Raw genomic sequence first — 22,013 nt, 5'->3', positions numbered from 1 at the left:
TAAATAAGGTTAGGTTCGAAATTTTAACTATCGATATTTCACTTTCGATATTTAGATACGTGCCTAATAATTAGGGCATCTTGATGTCGAGGTACCGTAGACTACAGGGCTTTGCCGAGTATTTAGGCTAAATAATTTACCAAATTTAATATAAGATCTAATTAGGTATAAATTATGTTATAGGTAATCATTGTAGGTATAATTGTTTTGATTATTCTTATGATTTCTTTCGTTTTGTTTCGAATAGCAATATACACACAGAAATTTGAAGTCTTGAAATATTAAGGAATGATTGATTGAATGTGTATTAGAGAATGTCGACAAAACATTAATGCAGATTCGTGTCCGGCATCATATTAAAATAAAATTGTGGCTATATTATATCCTTCTGTAACTTATACCAGCCTCTTATCCACATCACTTATCTCAGATTAAAAATTCGGTCACAGCAAAGATGACCCAGTGCTGCGTAAAATAGAATGTTACAGTTTCTCCACTGTCACTTTTAACAGTTTTTAATTGAATTAAGTGAACAAAGAAATGAAATATCCGTGCTTAATACCAGGATGCTATTTTACGGTAAGAATTAATAATTTTAAGCAATCATTACAAAAGAAAAAAAAAACACTGATATTTCATACATTTTTTGGCTGCCTTTACAAATATTTAATTATGTTGATTTTAAACCATTCACCTCGATTTGCCTTGTTTCTATTTATGTTATTTCACCTTGTATATTTTGTTGCTTCAAACCTTTGCAAGTTAAAAATTAGTTAAGTTAATTTTGATACACTGCCAGGGCTCGGATTGACATACAATTTGGTAAACATTTGTAGGTTGAATACAATGCAAGTACAGTCATAGAAAAATAGAGTCCGCGGAAGTAACTTGTATTAAGCATGAAATTTTTAATTACGACTTCTTTTGCTGTCAATGCTATGCGACGTTTAGAAATAATTATGCTAATTTTGCCTACTCACACTCATTTTTTTATACACACTCAGTTCAGGACACTAATGATTAAATGAGATATTATCCAAAACATAAATGTGAAATGAGAGCCAAGTTTAATACCATGATATGTGCCTTGATTGTTGACTTTAACGAAGTATGTCAGTCCTGAAATGATTTTATAACAACTTAAAATATCATTAATATAACTTAGGATAATATATTGAAGCCTAAGGTCGAACTTGGCTATTTCTCATATACGAATTATTATTAAGTAAACTACTATAACAGTCATGGAAGAACCCTGGCTAGTTTCAACCAGCAAGCCAAATTTTCGGAAGAATAAAATAAGAACTTACAGCTTTAAAACTTGCGAAGGCTAATATAAATTCGTATATGAAAACAAGCCAAGTCCGACCTTAGGTTTCAATATATTATCCTAAGTTATAAGAAGAAATGATATTTTAAGTTGTTATATTCTTCTTCTTTTGTCGTCAAAGTCAACAATCAAGGCATTTATCATAATATTGAACTTGGCTCTCAATTCACATTTATGTTTTGATTGGATATCATTACTTTTTGTACAGAAATAATTTAATTTAAAAAGTTATAATAAAATGATAAAAATTAACTACTTTCTGATTTATTTCTTTGTATTCACCCAACTACCTATCAGGATGCAAAATTTGAACTTTCTAGGTCATTTGGAACTGGGTTAGAATTTTGATCTATTGGTGAGTCAGAGATAAAAATGATGATTTTTGGATGTTAATATCTAAATAACCCTTTCAGGTGTGTTTATGAAATTTAGAGCACATAATGTATCTCACAAGTCTCAATAAATGAGCCAAATTTTACACGTTTATGTGAAATAGTTTTTGAGTTATGAGGGGGTCAAAAGTGGCTCCAAATGGTTCGAGTAAAATTACACACGGTGCTGCTCGCCAGTTCTGTTAGCTTGAACTTGGCTTGACACGCTACCGCGTGTCTAGATGTGTGATTTCTAAACTTACCAACATATACAATAAGAAGTGCTTACAAGTAACATAGTATAGAGGTTGAGGCGTGGTATAGTAGAAAATCTCAATTTAACATAGATAAGTAGGTACTTAAACTCTGTTTCTATTTCATTTGTGAACGTGTCGCTAAGTACGAAGGTAAGTTATTCGACGTAATCGTACCGTATCTAAGCCCGTTATCGAAGTATTTACGATAAGAGCTATTATTCATACGCACTGGATGTAGTAAGAATACAAGTAAGATTTTGATATTTCGTTTCATGTTAGAGTAGTTTTTAACCACAATAGTAACTTTATCATTCATTAAAAAATTTGGGCTAAAATTATTACCTTTCATTTCGACTTTGCCGCAGTTGGGTAAAAATAAAAACTTATCGCACGTTTTCATGCAAATCACAAAAATTAAATTCTACGTCATCTTCTTTGAAAGCTGATCAATAAATAAGTTTCAATCCGATTTGAGGATTTAAAGTAGGTGTCAATAAAAAGTAGAAGACCTAAGTAAACCTATGCAATATTTTCTAAGACCATTTAATTTAAAGAAAATGTGATAAAAATAAATATAATTGTAATGTACCCACATGAGAGCGCAGCAACGATTAGCACGTTCCCCAACCATAGGTTGCATGTCGCACTGAGCTTTTCATACATGTTTACTTGGAATTGGACATATCGGACCTTAGATCTACACCTATTATTCCCATTTACCACACGTTAAACCCTGAGATGAACCACCCTTCCGTGATATCTTGCGGTTAAGGTGCCCACATAATTCGGATATTGAAAAACAATCAAAACAGTTCAAGCTTCGCATTATTCATCTCGGTGAAGGAAAAAAGAAAAGAAATAGCACAGTTACCTACCTAAAACTTTTATAAAAAAGTTCGTTGCGCCTTTTATTTACTTACAAAACCTTGTACGATAAGGCCGACCTATTGCCTATTGCTTACCGTGTAATTTTCTCTGTGTACCTGTTTTTTGTATCACTTACTGTTTCTGGTGTACAATAAAGAGTAATTGTATTGTAAGTCACTGACATTGCTCAGAGAATTAGTTCGTTGAAGTGGCGTTGGGCTGGCCACGTCTGTCGCAGGACCGATGAACGGTGGAGCAGGACGAGTCCTCGAAGGGAGACCATGGACGGGAAAACGTAGTGTAGGGCGTCCTGAGGCACGGTGGACGGATGACCTTAAGAGGATCGCTGGCGGCGGATGGATGCGAGGGGCTGAATACAGAGTGTTGTGGCGCGCCAAGGAAGAGGCCTATGTCCAGCAGTGGACTGCTGTAGGCTGATGATGATGATGATTGTATTCTATTGTTTTGTACGATGTTTTAAGGCTACTTTCAAAAAACTTTCTGTTTTGAAAACAGTGTTTTCAATGGTCTCGTACCTTTAATCGTTGCGTTTCCTACGTCTGGTTGAAGATATAAAATACTGACAAAAATAACGGGCCTCTTTCCATAAGATTCCACAGCAAAAATTTCGACTAAAAGTCCATTTTGATATTATTATTATTAATCGTTTTCAAGAATACATAGAGTAAGTATCGTCAATCTGCAAGTCAATTTGTATGTGGGTACACCTATGGAAAAATTATGTCAAAGTTCCCTCCACAGGTTCCCTCATTCCTAAAATATTGGATATTCATTCAGGATACTAAACCTGAAGCCGTTTTTTTAGTGTGGCAGAAGGAGGTGGTGAAAACGATTGTGATTCCAGGTATATTAGATAATATGGCCACAGACCAGGCCAGGTATATTAGATAATAATAGGTACGTGCAATTACGTACAAACTTGCCAAATGATTGACTGAGTCACAATACACTGAGTCTGGTATTATAGATACCCATTTGATATTTGCAAATTCCGGTAGGTACATACTCGTATATCCTGCATTGACTTGGTAAAAGGAAATATAACACATACATTATTAGCGTCAAAAGTGGGTTAAAAAAAAAGAGTTTAAAAATTGCGGCAAATACAGATATCTCGTTTTGTGATTTTCATTGGTAGTCGCTAATCTCCGGTGATAACGCGACCGAATGTTCATTGTAGTAGGTAATTCATTCAACAAAGTCCAGCAAGGATAATAACACAGAACTGGGCCACCTCAATTGGCCAGGATCACTAGCGAAGCGACAGACAGGAGACGTCTCATTTAATAATATCTTTATTGGACAGTGCACTGAAAGCGTGGGAACCATGGTAACTTTTATTGTATTTTGTGATGCGCTTTTTTGTTTCTTATAGTGTTTGATAAAGTTTTGTTCACTTTAATAACTTATATTTGGACGACCGGACAGCCGAGTGGTTAGAGAACCTGACTACGAGAGGCTTGAGGTCCCGGGTTCAATCCCCGGTGGGCAGATATTATGTATGAAAAATAAGATTTTTTCTATCGTATCTTAGGTGTTTAATATTTAAGTACGCTTCTATCTATTTAAGTACGTTTATCCTTTGCCTTGTACCCATAACACAAGTTTTGGTTAGTTTGGGACTAGGTCAATCGGTGTTAAAGTGTCCTATGATTTGTTTGCCGTTAAGGACATTGTAATAATGAAATTAATTTTCAATGCATGCCGATCAATTACTTAACAGTTGGTACCTACTCTTGAATCCATTTGCTTTGTCAACATGCAACGCGAATGTTTAAACATATATTGGATACAAATTGATTGAAAACAAACTCATATCTGAAAGTTAATTAAGAAACATATTTGATTTCAACTAAACTTTAACTAATTTATAGTGTGTAAGTCGAAGTTTGTGTGTAAGTTGAAGTCGAAGTCGAAAATAGACACCGATAAACACAACATATTTTTAAGGTCATGAGTCAAGATAAAGGATAAACACTAACGCCGACTGTTAGGGTTCCATATTAAAATATTGCACAACGGGACCCTATTTTTCTTGTTAAGGTTTTTCTATCTGCGTGGAACCGTTTAAAATAGAATAGGGAGACTATGACCTCTTTCAACAAATTATAAAATTAAATAATTAAATATAAATATCATGGGACCCTTGACACCAATTCACCTAGTCCCAAAGTAAGCAAAGCTTGTACCTACTATGGATACTAGGCAACGGATAAACATACTTTTGTAGATAAATATCTACTTAAACACATATTAAACATCCAAGACCCGAGAGCGTAATCACTATTTCTTACGACTTCACATTTGCACCTGCACCTGTTAGTTAAAACGGACAACGGTAATGTGATAACAAACGCCTCTAAGTCCGTTTTCTGATCCGGTAACAATTGAATTAGGTACTCAAGTTCACTAAGCATAAAAAGGTTATAAGTACGTATTGGAATATCAACCTTTGACAGCAATTTCTTTCATATAACGTTTTAAACTTTTGTGATTTTCACTCATAGTTAAAATACCACAAACGGGACGTATCACGCTAACACACACGAGTAATATTTACCTCGACAACAACATTACAGTGGCCGTGGTCATGACCAAACCTCTGGATTGAGCTTCACAATCCCAAAATTCTCTCCACGGAAAGTCATTTCTACTCAAGAATGGTACGTGAAGCAGTTGAAATAAAAAAGCATAAAAATTTTAACCGGGACGATGTGTATAAGCCTCCATCTTTGTGGAATTCTGTTATAAATAAGTGTCGGCGTCGGGATGAATGTTCTGAGGGACGATCGGACGTTGTTATTGTCGTTCCAATCGTTTATTTAACTTTTGACAGCTCGAGTACTAATTAAAATAGTGATGCCCTGATGCGTTCCTGATTCGATTTCTTTTAAGAATCGATTTAACACATTCATATTTTATTTTTGCTCAACATTTTGCATTGTTTTATAAACATTCACAGGTGTTTAAGTTACTTTATCTTACATATTAAAATAAACCATTTATGTTAAGTTAATATGTTTATCACTTCCCACGGTAATTTAGTAATTTTGACAATTATGAAGCGCCAAAACTGGACGCGGCAGCGACGCCAGTTTGTTGACACTCACAACGAGACGCCCGTGGTAGGTATAATTAAAAATAGTATTACAGTGCCTATTTTAGTTGTTTTAACTTTTTAATCCCTAAAGGCATATTAATGTATTTATTATTTTTAAATGATTTTGATATAAAATATGTATGTTTTATTTATAAAATCGATTTACTTCAAAACGGTTTTTATAGTCTATGGTCATTACGTGGGCGGTACCCGTCCATGAAGTACGGTATTCTCTGTAGTAGGTACATTGTACCGAAAATTATTATAAAACTTCACGTGCGTGATCTGTCAAAAGTTAAATAAACGATTGGAACGACAATAGTGTTGTGTGTCAGTGTGATGGGTGACAAATAAGAATGACCAAGTGCGGGTAGTTCGAGATACAAGTGCCGGTACTATTTGTGATCAAGTGCGGGTAGTTCGAAGGACTCGCGCTGCTAGGCAGACTTGACACCCCACACTTCAGTCTACTCATGACCACGGCCACTGTAATGTTGCCGAAACGTCGAGGTAAATATTACTCGTGTGAGTTAGCGTGATAAGTCCCGTTTGTGGTATTTTGACTATGAATTTCTTTCATGTTTTATTCTTTTGATTTCTTAATAGGTCATGATTTACAGTTAAAAATCATTATTTCGTTCACATATTCGCCCTTTTCTATTTAGGCAAATGTAATCTAAATAAGTTCCTACAAATACAGACTGCGCATTTCATCCGGTTATTATCCAAATTCTTGGAATTTTTCTTTCGTGATTAGATTAAAATTATCACATAACATGAAATATCATGTTCTAAACCTAGCTTTATTAGTGACTTATCTTTTGTGAATTACTTGTATGACGGTTTACACTAATACCAGGTAAAAATCTACAATGTAATCATATTTAGTTGTAAAATGCTATCAGTTTTCATCAATGTATTATCGTAATGGTCATTAACGAGTAACATTTATTTAAATAAAGATAAAAATAAATAGTCAATATGAATTTAAGCACGGTTAAGTATAGATCTTTAAATCTGATCTAAATTAAAAAGCATTAAGTTGAATGCGCGCGCAATGCTAACGTTCCGCATTGTGCGACGATGTAACAGGCTGATTTATCAAAATAGCTGCCCCAAAACCTGGAAATTAAGTCACTGTCAACGGCAGGCGCCAAAAATCTATTTTAGATACTAGTGATTCGATAGTTAGTCGATTTTTTAATAAGTGATGAACAATAAAATTCTAATTTTAACTGAATTTCATAGTTTGTCAATTTATTTTGGAACTCCAAAGTTCGGTGGCTCACAGGTACAATAAATTAGTGTCGTACCTAGTTCGCAAGCGCACCAGACCTTTACTGTAAGTTAAATCCCACCAAAAACATTCTGTAAAAAACTAGCCAAGTCTCGATGGAGCTGCTTGTTTATCTCTAAAAAGTAATGAAATCTAGACAAAGTCGTGCCAAGTGCTTCCTTACTGCGATTTCTTTATTATTATAGTTAATGGTACGGCAGTGTTTGCTTCGCGCTCGACTTGGCGGGGGCACTACCGTACCGTACCGAGATAATTCACATAACATCAGATTAATTTTCATCTTTCTTACTATTATACCGGCAGGTTCAGGGTGGTGTTGATCGGAATCAACCTCACACAATTCAGGACGTGTAGGGACACTAGTCGGTTGCCATCATATTGTTTGAGTGTTTCTAACTCATATCTTACACGACGAAAGATTAAAAGTATAGTAACATGAATTTCACCAATTACGGCTACGAAACGCCAGTGAATAATTTACTGAGTTAGTTCAAATTCAAATTCAAATGATTTATTCAGTAAATAGGCTGCAATGGGCACTTTTACACGTCATTTTTTAAACTACCAGCGCTTTCGGAAAGACCATCATTTCCAAGAAGAATGCGCCGCAAGCAACTTGGCAGAAAGTCATTTTTTCATAATAATATAATTACAAATAAAATACTAAAAAACTATATTATACAATTAAAGAAAAAAAATACAAAAAATAATAATAATAAAAATACAGGGATGTATGGGGTCCCTTAGTTACAATACTAAACACTAACTACTTATATCTAAACTATATCTACGTTCAGTGGAAGTGTAGAATGCTTCCACCGTCATAACCACCACCGTCGTTAGTTAGAGTTAAAGTTGGTCCTATTCACATCCGAAGAATCAGCCGTATAAAGGACTCTTAAAACAAATGAAAGTCTTTTCCCATTTAAAAATAGTACATTGGAATAAAATAAGTGTTTGCTGCGCTGCTTTTCTTCTCATTGAAAGGATTAAAATCTTTCAGAGGAACAAATAATACTCATCCTTTTAATTTGTTGTAGATTTTTACCAGCTTTTATTTACTTCACCTCGTATAATTGTTGTTTTAATCTAATTCCAGTGTTTGGTTTTATTTAAAATATGGTATAAAAATGTAGCATATCTTTTCGTTTTTTCATAGGTCTAAGGTACATTACAGTACTTATTCGCCAATGAAATCTACAATGAATGTAATACAATTCGCTGTTGTATATATCTCTTTCTCTTCTTATCTGTTCATTTATGTATATGAACCAACTTTCTGCAATAACGCATTCTTTGACTAATTAACTTCGTTACAGACTGGGAAAATAGATACGTTTTTTAACTATATACCTAGGCGGCTCGAGTGTAGCTCGCGTGACAATTCTATTCTGTTCCTCTTTATTAATTATCATCATCATCAGTCGGAAGACGTCCTCTTTATTAGCTCTGTGCTAAAAATGGACTCTTAAAACCAAGATACGCTCGGTCAACTAGTTCTCATCGCTAGACTAGCCGCGCATAGGGTTACCATGTTTCAGGATTTTTCCGTCCCGTCCCGGGCGGCAATTTTGAGAGGGCGGCAAAATAAAGGTTCCAGACCGGTGTTATTTATTTTCTATTCGGCGACCTAATAAACAATATTTGTTCCTAAAATAGCAGATCTGTCACCTAAATTGAATCACCAAATAATATTAAAACGGTTACCTAAATATTATTAAAAACTTACTCGGAAATAATATTGATCATCAAATAATTAATAATAATCCATACTATCCATACTTCCATACTAATCCATACTTCCATACTAATATTATAAATGCGAAAGTAACTCTGTCTGTCTGTCTGTCTGCCTGTTACGCTTTCACGCAAAAACCGCTGAACCGATTTGGATGAAATTTGGTACAGAGATAGAATAGACCATGGGAAAGAACATAGGCTATCTTTTATCGCGAAAAAAAAGGCTTTAAGGGGTTGAAATAGGGGGTGAAAGTTTATATGGTGAAAGTTCGTCGCTGTCGGAAATAAAACCATGAAACTTGGCATTTAGGCACTTAATAAGAAATAAGTCGGTATGTGTTTTAGCTTTTTTGAAAATTCGACCTGTGAGGGGATGAAATAGGATAAAAAATTATATGGAACGTCGTCATTATCACAGATAAATCGATGAATCTTTGTGTTTAGGTATTCGATAAGAACAAAAAAAACCGGTTAAAATCGACTCGAACTCGCGCATCAAGGGTTCCGTGCATAGGTATTTATGAATATCAAGTGTTAGCAGAGCCAAGCTCATAAGCAAAATGTACGCAATGTGGGGTCATTTTACATGGCTTATTAACATAGACAGTCAGACATGAAAAATTATGATTTTCAGATTTTTCTTACTTATTTTGCTATAAAGAGAATAAAATTTGCTATAAGAGCTTCCTTTATACAAAATTTCAAGTTTCTAGGACAGCCAGAAGTACCCTATAACTTTTTTGAGTTTAGGGTTTTAATTTCAACTCGATAAATACTCCGCACGTTTACGGGATAAAGGGTCTTGACAGACAGACGGACGGACGGACAGCAAAGTCATCCTATAAGTTCCATTTTTTTTCCTTTTGAGGTTCGGAACCCTAAAAAACATTTGTTCCGGCTCTTTTCAAATTTCGACATTTTTCATACCTACTTGAAAATATGGGGATGAAAGTTCGTAAGGAATTCCAAACAAATTTACTAAATATAAGTATACTTATCGGAAATATGTGTAGCAATGCTTAGTAAGAATGCCGTCTTAATTATAATGCTACCCTCCTAACTTACAATAAAGGACGTAAGATGTCAAGAGCTCACTATGAAGAATTAGTCCTTTTGTGTTGGCAGGGTAGAATACTTATTTAAAAAATGTTTATAAAGTGTTAAAAACCAGCTTATGTTTTACTAAAGAATGGAAGAACAAAAAAAATTTGTTTAGATATAAAGCAATGTATTAAAATAGGTTATTTTCAGTAAACCGTAGAAGTTTCTATATGTTATTATTGGCAGAATAGGTACCCTAAATAAATTAAATACTTTCCAAAGTTATACTATTCCACGCAGACGAAGTCGCGGGCAAAAGCTAGTATTAAATAAAACAAATACAATATTTCACTTAAAATCTATGTAACACGTGTGCCTGGACTAGGATAATTCCTGTGTCTCAGGCTAAACGAGCTAATATTTACATACTAAAATAATCACCAAGGAAAATTAACAAAGTAGGTACGGTGTAATATAATAGGTACTTAGTATTTACGTAGAAATTACACAAAATCAAAATAACAACATTTTTATGTATTTACTTAAAAGATATTATCAGGTCAAACATAAATACTGTGCGTCAGTGGATTTTTACTGGGTTAGTGTTGGTTCATAGATTGCTGATTAAGACATCACGTCTATTACATTTGACCTAAAAATGGTGCGATTTATTAAGTGTTGATAAAATGTGCATAATTAATATTAGGATTATAATTAACCTCACATGGCGATGACTCCGACACAGAGAAATTATCTAGGTCATCAATCAATCGGTTAGTCATAAGTCATAATGTGTAAATAAATAAATAATAATAAACTAATTTAAGTACGGCGCTCTTAGACGCCGTCATAGTCAATGGTATTAAGGTACCTCTTTTCTGCAAGTAATCTAGCAGGACATTCGGAGTCACCCGTCTTGTGGCCGCACGGTTTTTTGAAATGCAGACAAGTAGCACATTTTGATGGTTCGGCTTTCCAGGTGCATTGTTTGATATCATGCCCGGTTTCATCACAGTGTCCACAAATGGATGTCTCCCGTCGGCAGGACTTGGCGGCGTGTCCATACTGGTGGCATTTAAAACACCTCGTTACCAGGGTGAAATCTCTAACGGGACAGGATGACCAGTGCACGAACTCTCTCTCCTTTGTAATTAAGGCCTAACGTATTTGAGCAGGTACTTTTAATACGTAGTTACAGGTCTCGGCCTCTTTCTTTCCCGACTTATGGCTGAGTTTAATAGAGCCGATAAAGGTTTCGTATGTTATACCTTCAAATGTTCCGGCTAAGTTTTGTTGGAAGATGCAGTTGTACACTTCCGTTTCCTGCATATCTGAAGGCACTCCAACAACCACAATCCTCGGTTTGCGCTTGTGCGGTTCATAAATGGTAAGCCCCGTCCGACGAGGTTAGCTGCGCAGACTACTTCAACTTCTTAATGTCCGCCTTGGTGTCAGTGCTGATTATTACTCCGCCATTTCTGGTCTAGTGTAAACCTTTTACCTGCAGCTTCAATTGTTCAGGTCGGATTAATTTCTGCTGGCTCGTGCTGAGGCACCGACTTCGAGCTAGTACGTACCTAGAAAATATTTTCCAGGGTTTTGTAGTCGGTTCCATTTTTTGTTATTTTTTTAATATTTTTGGAGTCGGTTTTACTTTTTTGCTAAAAAATTTCTTGCTTTTAGTATTTTAAATACAAAATACAAAATGGGTATTTTCAAAATACTTTAAACAAATAGAATACTTTTATATGAAACTAGAGTTTGCTCGCGACTTAGCACGCGTTGAACTATTTTTTTGCGCGAAACACAATCTTCTAATAAGTATATATTAAATTCTCGTGTCGCAGTGTTTGTGACCCAACTCGTCCGAATTTTATGTTTTTTTTGTAAATATTCGGTAGGTCTGAGAATAGTAGGACGTGGTAGTAGTAGGACGTAGAAGTAGGACGTAAACTGTTTTTCATACTTCTACGCGGACGGAGTCGCGGGCAACCGCTAGTAATAAATTATAATTCCAGCATAAAAGTAGCGTACGTCCTTTTTACCAAAATTAGCCAAGCGGATTAGACTGCTTCCACCAGAGATGTGCGAGTAAATTAGATAGAACACAAACACATACAGTAAGTCAGGGACGATGCAAGACTTAGTTAAGTCAAACTAGATTTTATTTTTTTATTTTAGTGGCCCGAAAACAAGACATAGTTCAGTGTTGCCATAGTAAGAAAAAAATATAAAATAATAATTTATTATTGTTTGTTGTTGACTAAACTTATCAAAAAGTATTTTGCATTTTGCAAATACAAAATATATTCTTAAAAGTATTTCAAATAAAATACAAAATGGAAATAGGTATTTTGTATTTTGCATTTCAAATACTAGTATTTTCAAAATGTCCCATCTCTGGATGGCGGGCTGCGACGCGTTAGCACGCTCCGATTAAATGGACTATTTTCCATTTTGATAATTAATTAAGTTCACCACACATTATTTTATAAAACTAAAAACTAACTAAAATTGTCCTATTAACACCAAAAGTATAAGACGCATAAAAAATATAAGTGTACTCAGCGTAAAACTGGGTCGCAATTCTGCAAGTAGTTGATTATATTATTTACAAAATTCATAAGACGACCCGTCCGATCCGATCGGCAACGAGTAAATTATATTGGGTTCCAAAATAATAGCTGTGTCACTAAAACTGAATCACCAAACAATATAGAAATGGCTTCCTAAATATTAATTATAATCACTGGAAAATAATATAGATCATAAAATAATTGAACTGAAATTTGACGATAACGATATACCATGAATGAAATGATAGTAACATAATAATGTAATGAGCATGAATAAAGAATATGAATATGAATATCTTCTCACAAATTACACCAATTGACCCAGCCCCAAAGTAAGCAAAGTTTGTTCTATGGGTGCTAAACAACGGGTAGACATACATACATATATACTTAAATACATACAAACATCCAAGACTCAAGACAAATTTATATTCATCATACAAGTATGTATCAGAAATCAAAAAAATGTTCGGCTCACAGTTCTACCTAACACTCCTCCTCGCTTCGCTCGTCGTCGTACCTAACCAGACCTGCCTTAGTAGAATAGGTAGAAGCATCGAATTAAGAATTATTTTATTTGGTGATAGATCTATTATTTTGGTGATCGAATTTTGATGGTCAAATTATAATTTAGGATACAGGTTTACATTAATCTGATGACTCATACTTAGAGACTGATTTGATTAATTTAATGACCAATATATTTCTTAGGGATAGATATAATAATTAGGGTATATGCCTATATGCCAAATGTCAGCTTTCTACAATCAGTAAAATGAAAGATCCCGTTTTTTCCGTTCCCGTCAGAATTTCGGGAAATTCTTTTGTAGTTCTGCTTTACGCTCCCAAAGAACCTAAACGCCAAATTTCAGTTTTCTATGACCAGTAAAAGGAAAAATCCCGTTTTTTCCCGTTCCCGTGGGAATTTTGAAATCTCCACTCACAATGCTCCTCTACACTCCCCAAGTGATCTAAATGCCGATTTTCAGCTTTCTGCGTCCAGTAAAACGAAAAATCCCCTTTTTTTTCCTTTCCCGTGGGAATTTCGGAAAATTATCTCTTCAATGCTTCCCTACACTCCTCAAGCAACCAACATGCCAAATTTCAGCATTCTACGACCAGTAAAACGAAAAATCCCGTTACCGTTCCCGCCAGAATTTCAGGAAATCCTTTTATAGTGCTCCCCAACACTCCAAGGAACCTAAATGCCAAATTTCAGCTTTCTACGACCAGTAAAACGAAAAATCGATCCCGTTGAACTGAATATAAATCCCGTTTTTTCCTTATACCGTGGGAATTTCCAAAAATCCTAAAAATTGTTTTTTACTATTATAATCACCTACTTCTATGCCAAATTTAAAGAACCTAGTTATTATAGTTACTGAGATAGGGTCACTCGGAATCGAATATATAAATAACCTGATGGAATCCCCCTTGTACAATGAATGATACAAAAATGAGACATCTTGTATACCTACTATTGTTTTTTTAAAACCTAAACCAGAGGGCGGCAAAATTTTCTTCCGCCCCGGGTGGCTGATGCCCACGCGAAGCCACTGAGTTAGTGGAGGAAATTTTGAATCGGTTCAGTACCTAATAGTTTCTTAGAAAAGTAGGTACCTATACCTACGTACAAAAAAAGTTCTTCTTTACTGTATTTGAATAAACTGAAGGTATAAATAGATCGTTTTTTCTGTTTCAGAGTAAATTATTCGGCACAAAATCTAACGATTTTGAAAATGAGGCGTTGGCCGTCCACAATGAATTCAGGCGTGAGCACGGTGTTCCCGCTCTCTTGCTTAATAAAGAAATAAGTAAAGTCAGCCAGAAATGGGCCGAAGAACTTGCGAAAAAAGACTGCATGGAATACAGCCTTCATGAGAAATATGGAGAGAGTGTATATTGCGGGTGGACCCATGATCCTAATTCGAAAATTAAAGCACGCGACTGTGTTGACAAATGGTACAGTGAAATTAATGATTACTCTTTTGGAAGAGAGCCAGAGGTATTGACATGTGGGCACTTTACTCAAATTGTATGGAAAAACACCAGAGAATTAGGAATCGGAAGTGCTAAGAGCAAATCCGGTAAGCTATATGTTGTAGCTCATTATTACCCACCCGGTAACATAAGCAACCAATTCGTCAAAAATGTTTTACCCCCTGGTGCGTTGCAATTTAAATCCACATATGTTCCGCCGGCAAGTACTCCGAGAGACTCTAATAGCTACTTGGCACCAGCACCTCCAAATCAAAGAAATAGCAAAAATTTGGGAGACATTGCATCTGATTTGGTCAGCAAATTTAAAACGTCATCTATTTCTGGTGACAAATTTGAAGAGGACTTTCTAGCAGCACATAACTTGTACCGAAGAAACCACGGCGTTCCTCCTTTGGAATTGAGCAAGAAGCTTTGCAAGTATGCTGAAGAATGGGCTAAAGTATTGGTTAAAAAAGGAAGAATGGAACATAGGGACCAACAAGACTATGGCGAGAATATTTTTTATGCATGGTCTTCGGATCCCAATTTTTCCGTGTCAGGCAAGGATCCGGTAGACAAATGGTACGATGAAATTAAAGATCACCGCTTTGGTAGGGAACCTAGCAATTTGGGTTCGGGCCATTTTACGCAAGTTGTTTGGGAAGACAGTAAGGAAGTAGGGGTAGGCATGGCGAGGTCAAAGGATGGTCATATTTACGTCGTAGCTAATTATAACCCACCTGGCAATATAATGGGCAGTTTTGCCAAAAAAGTACGCCCACCGCTATAAATGTTGGAAATGAAAATTATGTTTTTGTGTTTGCATTCTAAAGTTTAATTTTTATGTTTTATCCAAGTACCTACTTAATTTTTTTTTTATTTATTTATAATAAGCTTCGATCAAAAATTAGTACAAAGATTGTACCTGGCAGCTCTGAAAACGGCCAGAGAAAAAAGAGCACAAAATAAATTTGTGCTCTTATTTCTGACAGTACGCGTCAACCACAGCAACGTGTAAAATATGGTTTAAATTACAGCATAGGTAAAAATATCATAGGAAAATTAGCAGGTTTATTGACGAAATAAAATTGGGGCCGAAATTGTGGACGAAAATGACGTTATAGCGCACGGTTTCGATACAAAAGGTACACAAAATGGCGGTACAAAAAAAGGTATTCCTAACAGGTTCTACCAAGTAGAGTTAAACTAGTATATGTACTAGTAACCTGTACGATCGTGTATAAATAAGTAACCAGCCTACAATTTGTGAGAAATTAAAACAGCCTATGAGAAATCCTAGTACCTTAGGTATCGATTTTTGGGAATTACAATATTAGAAAAAAATACTGGCCAGTGAAAACGCCAGGAAAAGGACCGAAAAGTATGCAACACGATACACTCATGCAGCGTTGAAATGCTGCAGTGCATACAAATATGAAAACTATATAAAATATTCAATGTATATATATTTACGTTACTATTTTTGTATTAGTGGTGAATTTATTTTTAAAGGTAATAACTTTGAACAGGTTATTGGAAAGCTAGCATTAGCTATTTTCAGAACACATAATTTAGAAAAAATAGAATTGATTTGCTTTATAGAAGGTAGGCACTTATGAACAAAATTAAGTATTATAGAATAAAATTAAATATGATGTTCTTTTTACATTACAAATCTTTATACGTCCGTGGCTTGTTTGTGATGCGCCCTCTGCTGGTGCTGGTTGTATATGGAACCAAGGGACCTTGCATTGCGCCGTCGTCTCGCCGGAAAATCGGTCACCGTTTGTGTTGTGGTTATGGTCGTAGTCCAGGCTGCCATCATCATCACTGGGGTTGTTATAGTCATCTAAAGTTGTGTGGTTATTGTTGTAACGAGCTGAATTATCTGAAATTAAGTCTAAATTATGAGTGGTGGTTTCAAATACTGAACATGTACTTTTTTCTTGATTGTAGGCTTGCTTATATCTTCAATTTCGTAACAAACAGAACCTATTTTTCTTATAATTTTGTATGGACCTTTGTATCTTGGTGTTAATTTGGTGTCAAATGGTTTGTGCCATTCATACATAACATGGTCTCCATTCTTGAAATTATACTGTAATCTTGATAAATCAAATCTTTGTTAAATAAATCAAATTATTTGTACCTTCTTTAGGTTGTCTTGGTCTACTTGTCTGGCTTTTAATAATAAATCCAACTCGCTGTGTCTTCTATGATAGTACCAAAATGAATTTCTTTTGGTAGAATTCTTGGTTCATATCCATGCATTAAATAAAAAGGTGATAAACCTGTTGATTTATGCTTTGATGTGTTTATTGCTAGTGACTTTTGGTAATAACATATCCCAATCTTTAGCATTTTCTAGTACAAACTTCGCCAAGACGGACATAATTGTGGCATTTGCCCTTTCACATAAACCGTTGCTACTTGCTGTGTATGGGGTTGTAGGTGAGTGCCACAATACAAGTAACAGGCAGTAGGCCGACTCGGCCGTATTCTTGAAATTTATACCTACGGCTGCGCGGATCGCTAGGATAAATAATTTAGGCACAGTCTAATATATAAAGCTAAAACTCACAGACGCCCTAACTTTTTATTATGATTATATTTTTATTATGTAGTTTCATAACCACTAATTACTGAAAAAAAGTGCTGCTTGAAAATTAGCATTCATTACAAAGATAAACCAGATCAGGCATGCCCGGATTTTATCGTGTACACACTAATGCACGGCATGTCATAGGTATAAATATATTTTTATACACAATATTTTTTGTAAAATTTGCTTGGCTGATAAATAAATACTATGACGAAACCGTTTGGTTCTATAAAAGGTTAAGAGGCCATAAGGGTGCTTGAAATCGGCCTTCAATTGCTCAGTTCGGACTTGCCCTGCCTACTAAAGTGATGTAGATAAGGCATGGATGAGTGCACAAGCCTCTCTCCTTTACCATCTAAGATGATACGCTGCTAAATGGAAATTGAGAATTGTATTCTAATATTACAGTGCCAGAGGTTGCTAGAATATTAAACTGTTCTACAAAGGGAATCAATACTTATATACCTACCCAAGTAGCACAAGTTGGTCGCATAACAGCCGGATAATGGATTTCATTTACATTTAAAGCTGAATAGCATTGATGTAGCAACTATAACTCTTATTTGGGCACAAATTATTCAGCTTTGAGGCCACATTGCCGTTTAATAGCGTTATAGTAGCGTTTTAATTGCGTTATTATGGGTCACAGTAGTTATAAGGGCTGAATATCGACTGAGTAGAAGAGCGATGTTTCCCTTTATTCAGACTAAACCTGACATGTGCACTCGAATTGGTATCTTAAACCTCAGCGGGTTCTGACTGTTCTGTATAAATGCGTAACATCAATGGTCGTAAATGAAACATGCTATGTGCCATCATGCAGAATATTTTCACAAACATTTAACATTGCGTAACAGTTTGATAATGGCGGATGGCGGATTTTCATAATTGGTAAGTACACAGTGTTTTCGGTATTCATTCGTAAGATATTACTGGGAATGCGAGTTTACTGTTATTGTATACATATGTTATCTAAGAAAATTTTCACGCGCCCCGAGAATAATAAGGTTTTTAATCAAAAATATGTGATAGTGTAACATGGTGAACATTTTACTAATTAATTTTGATTGTTTTTTCCGTCATTTGTAGATAAACCATTATTGCTATGATTTTAAGAAGTATAAATGGTGTATATATCATATGATTGTCATATCGATGCAAAATCTTATATTGAATGTTCACAACATCAGTAAATATGAAGATATTGATATACACTTAGAGGTTATACACAAAAAAAATGGTGGTTAAATCTTAGACCGCGATGTGAACTATTTTAATTCCGAATTGCTTCTATAGGCTGTATATAGTTCACCTGAGTCCCGTTAACTTTCGAAAAACAGGATAGAGTGAATAAGTTCTATGCAGTAAAACGCACCACACTTCATCCATTATAAATCAATTGACTTTATAATAGTTCACACCTACTCTTTTAAAAAGGCAGCTTAATTGAAGTTCACATGTATCATCTTTTATAGCATTTGACTTATTTTTGTTTCGTAAATTGCCCTTATTCAGCCAATAGCATTAAAAACTACTACAAGCTGAATACTTCAAAAATATACCAAATTAACTCTTATAGCTGAATAGTGGCGGTGCTAGTCTAGCATATTTCAGTTCTTATTCAGGCTAAGCCATTATCAACGGAACTGGAAGGCAATATGCAGCTGTATGATCACGAGTGAGGTCTTATAACACTTTATATAAGCGCATAGTTCACAATAAGACCAAAAGTGAGTAATTATATTGCATTCTGTGCTGCTTGGGTACTTACTATACGTTCTACAGAATCACAGTGTTTTATGAACCCCAATTTTATTGCATCCCCTTTTATTGTAAAAAACGCTTTGTAGCACCGGCTAGCTTGCTTACAAGGTGGTTCGTGCGCGCAAGCATGTGAAGAGAAGGAAACGCAGTACGCACTTTAAAACGAAAGTTTTAATGTCTTAAACATTATATACTAAACAATGTTATTAACACATAAGTTTCCAATTAGAAATAGGAAAAAGAATCGAAGTTTACAAAAAGAGTCACACATCGTAACGCGGCGTCGGTCGTACCGTGCGGGGACGGCGGGAACGTATTATTGGCGTCCAACGCTTATACTAAACAATGTTATTAACACATAAGTTTCCAATTGAAATAGATCGAAGTTTACAAAAAGAGTCTGCGTCGGTCGTACCGTGCGCGGCGAAGGACGGATTGGCTGCTCGCGGCGAAGGACGGGCGGCCCGGCAATAGAAAAGTGTTGCCGCGCTATAGCTTCCTTATATCATTCTAAGCACTAGACTAAAACTCCGCCATCAATACGACATGTTATTGAGAAAAAAAAAACTAAAGTTAGCCGGATAAAGGGTCGCTAGAATCACAAATATAATCATAAAAAAAATATTCTGACCAGTTTTGGACTCTCTAATGTGAATAGTTTACAAAATAAGACCAATTTTGTCACTTTTCTGTTTTATTTCTTTTTCTCAAGAATAACGCCGTATTAGATTAAGATCTTTATACCGTATATTCCTTATACACACCTCTATCGATACTATTATAGTCATACATAATCAAATCATAGTCTAGTTCGGCTCTCTTAAAATCAAAGATAATCCTCTGTCGCACACATCAGCTAAAAACTTGGAAAACATACCTAATAAATTTATGCTTTCCATCCGATACCTCCTCAACAAACATTTAGAATAAAATTCAGCAGTCCTACGACTCTTCCGGTCAATCATTATACAAACAATCGTTTTCAAATACAGGAATTAACGAAAGTAGTGTAATTGCTCCTACTTTGGTTCCACTACAAATGATCACCAGTAGTAATGACATAATTTGGACGAACCCTTCACCGCAATCATATTGATACTGCAGGCCTCTGCTCCGCAGCCAAAGCACATCCGTATGGTTTCGTATCTCACTACAGGCGAAAATGTTTCAAAGTAATCCACTCCATACTATTGTGTAAATTATTTTGCCACAAGACGTGCTTTGTAGAGGTGGGTAAATCCGGATCCGAAGATTCAAAAGAGTCAGATCCTCAAGCGGATCCGAATCCCTTAATGACTCCTTTCAAATCTTATTGACTCCGGAGTTACTAACTCCGACTGGATCGAATCGAGCGGCTCGCCTCGCTCGTGATCGCCGTCACGCTCACTCACACTGACTCGCTCCGTCCGCCTGCTTTCGCTCTCGCTCGGCTCGGATCGGATCGGCAGGGCTACTACGAAACTCGAAGTTCGTATGGTACCGTCCCTCTCGCTCTCGTATTAAATAGTATAAGTGAGTGACCGCACGACACGAACTTCGATTTTGGAGTTTCGTAGTAGCCCTGCGGATCGGATCTTGGACTTGGATCTTATTATCTATGTTTGGTTGGTCGGTTCGGTTCGGTTCGGTTCGTAGTAGCCGTGCGGATCGGATCTTGGACTTGGATCTTATTATCTATGTTTGGTTGGTCGGTTCGGTTCGGTACTCGGACTTGGACTACTCGCTCGGTTTTATTAGAAATAAATGAGATAGAAATACAACACAATATAATATGACCGGGGCGGGCGACGCTTAACTTCACGAAATATAAAGCAAAAATTACAGTGAAAAATAGCTCTTATATCACAGAACTTAAATCATAATATTGTATGGTCACTTACTTATTTGGTGGAAGTATTCATTAACTTTAAGTTTATTGGTAATCACAGAACAAGGCAGAACTTTTCGTTTCGAAAGACAAGTTTCAGCGTTCAATCAATGTAGTTTCATGTATCGAGTGCATAAGTGTCGATAAAAATATTTAAATAAATATGCAATCGATGCGTAAAAAGCGCAGTCCTATTTGGGACCATTATGAAAAAATTAATAACAAACAAGCAAAATGTTGCTATTGTTCATCGATTTTAAATATTCAGGTGGGCTCGTCAAGTAATTTACATAGACATATGATCAGAAAGCACCCGACGATTCCTGTAGTAATGGAGAGGCTTAACTTTACCGTTGCTAGCTCATCAGCTTCAGAATGTTCAGAAACTTTAACTATAGCTTCGATTGAATCTGTAGCCTCAACTTCAGCTGCAGGCTCAGTTCCGATCGAACCTGTACCCTCAACTTCAGCTGCAGGTTCATTTCCGATTGCAGCGGAGAATCCAGTTTCACCATGCCCTTCACCTCCAGCGCCTCGGCCCGCAAGAAGACAACTCATCCATGATTATTTAATTTCCACAAAACCGTTATCTAAACGTAAATCAGACGATCTTGATCGACAACTGGTAAAAATGGTTGCCAAAGAATATTTTCCGTTTAGCACGGTAGAAGATTCAGAATTTCAAAAGTTTGTTGAAATTCTTAATCCATCATATAGATTACCGACCAGGAAGACTCTTTCTAATAGCTTGTTGTCTAAATATTTCAATGAAATACACACGGAAGTGGAAAAAGAATTAGACGAGGCAGAAGCTGTCTGTGTGACGACCGACGGTTGGACTTCGACAAATAATGACTCCTTCATCGCTGTTACGGCTCATTTTATTGATCATAATTCAAAATTAAAAAGTTATTTATTGGATTGCATTGAATTTACAGAGAGTCACACAGCTAGCAATTTAGCCGGATTTCTAACAAATGTTTTTACTGAATGGAAAATTGATGACAAAATTGCAGCGGTTGTGTCAGATAAAGCTGCTAATATTGTGGCAGCAATAAGGATTGGCGGGTGGCCATCTATTGGCTGCTTCGCCCATAAAATAAATTTAATATTACAAGATTCACTCGGCAAGGCACATGAGCCGATAAGGCCAAATACGATTGCAGTAGTTATCGCCAAAGTTAAGGCAATAGTGCAATA

The 22,013-nt window shown here is 35.8% G+C and overlaps 1 protein-coding gene across 3 annotated transcripts in view; it reads left to right on the top strand.

Annotated features, from left to right (window-relative positions):
- LOC141431015 (uncharacterized) overlaps positions 1-16,885 on the top strand; it is a 28,079-nt gene extending 11,194 nt beyond the window's left edge. The window contains exons 1-2 of one of the 3 annotated variants that reach the window (XM_074091955.1): positions 488-579; positions 14,303-16,885. In XM_074091955.1, coding sequence (XP_073948056.1) covers positions 541-579; positions 14,303-15,370 — 1,107 coding nt within the window. In that variant the 5' untranslated portion in view covers positions 488-540 and the 3' untranslated portion in view covers positions 15,371-16,885. Of the gene's footprint in view, positions 1-487; positions 580-4,018; positions 4,177-14,302 lie in introns of those variants that run through there. The other 2 variants (XM_074091977.1, XM_074091967.1) reach the window with 2 other exon arrangements.
- The last annotated feature ends 5,128 nt before the right edge of the window (positions 16,886-22,013 follow it).

This window comes from Choristoneura fumiferana, chromosome Z (genome assembly GCF_025370935.1).
Source record: "Choristoneura fumiferana chromosome Z, NRCan_CFum_1, whole genome shotgun sequence".
In the NCBI taxonomy this organism is placed as follows: domain Eukaryota; kingdom Metazoa; phylum Arthropoda; class Insecta; order Lepidoptera; family Tortricidae; genus Choristoneura; species Choristoneura fumiferana.
This window is presented reverse-complemented; position numbering and strand designations above follow the sequence as displayed.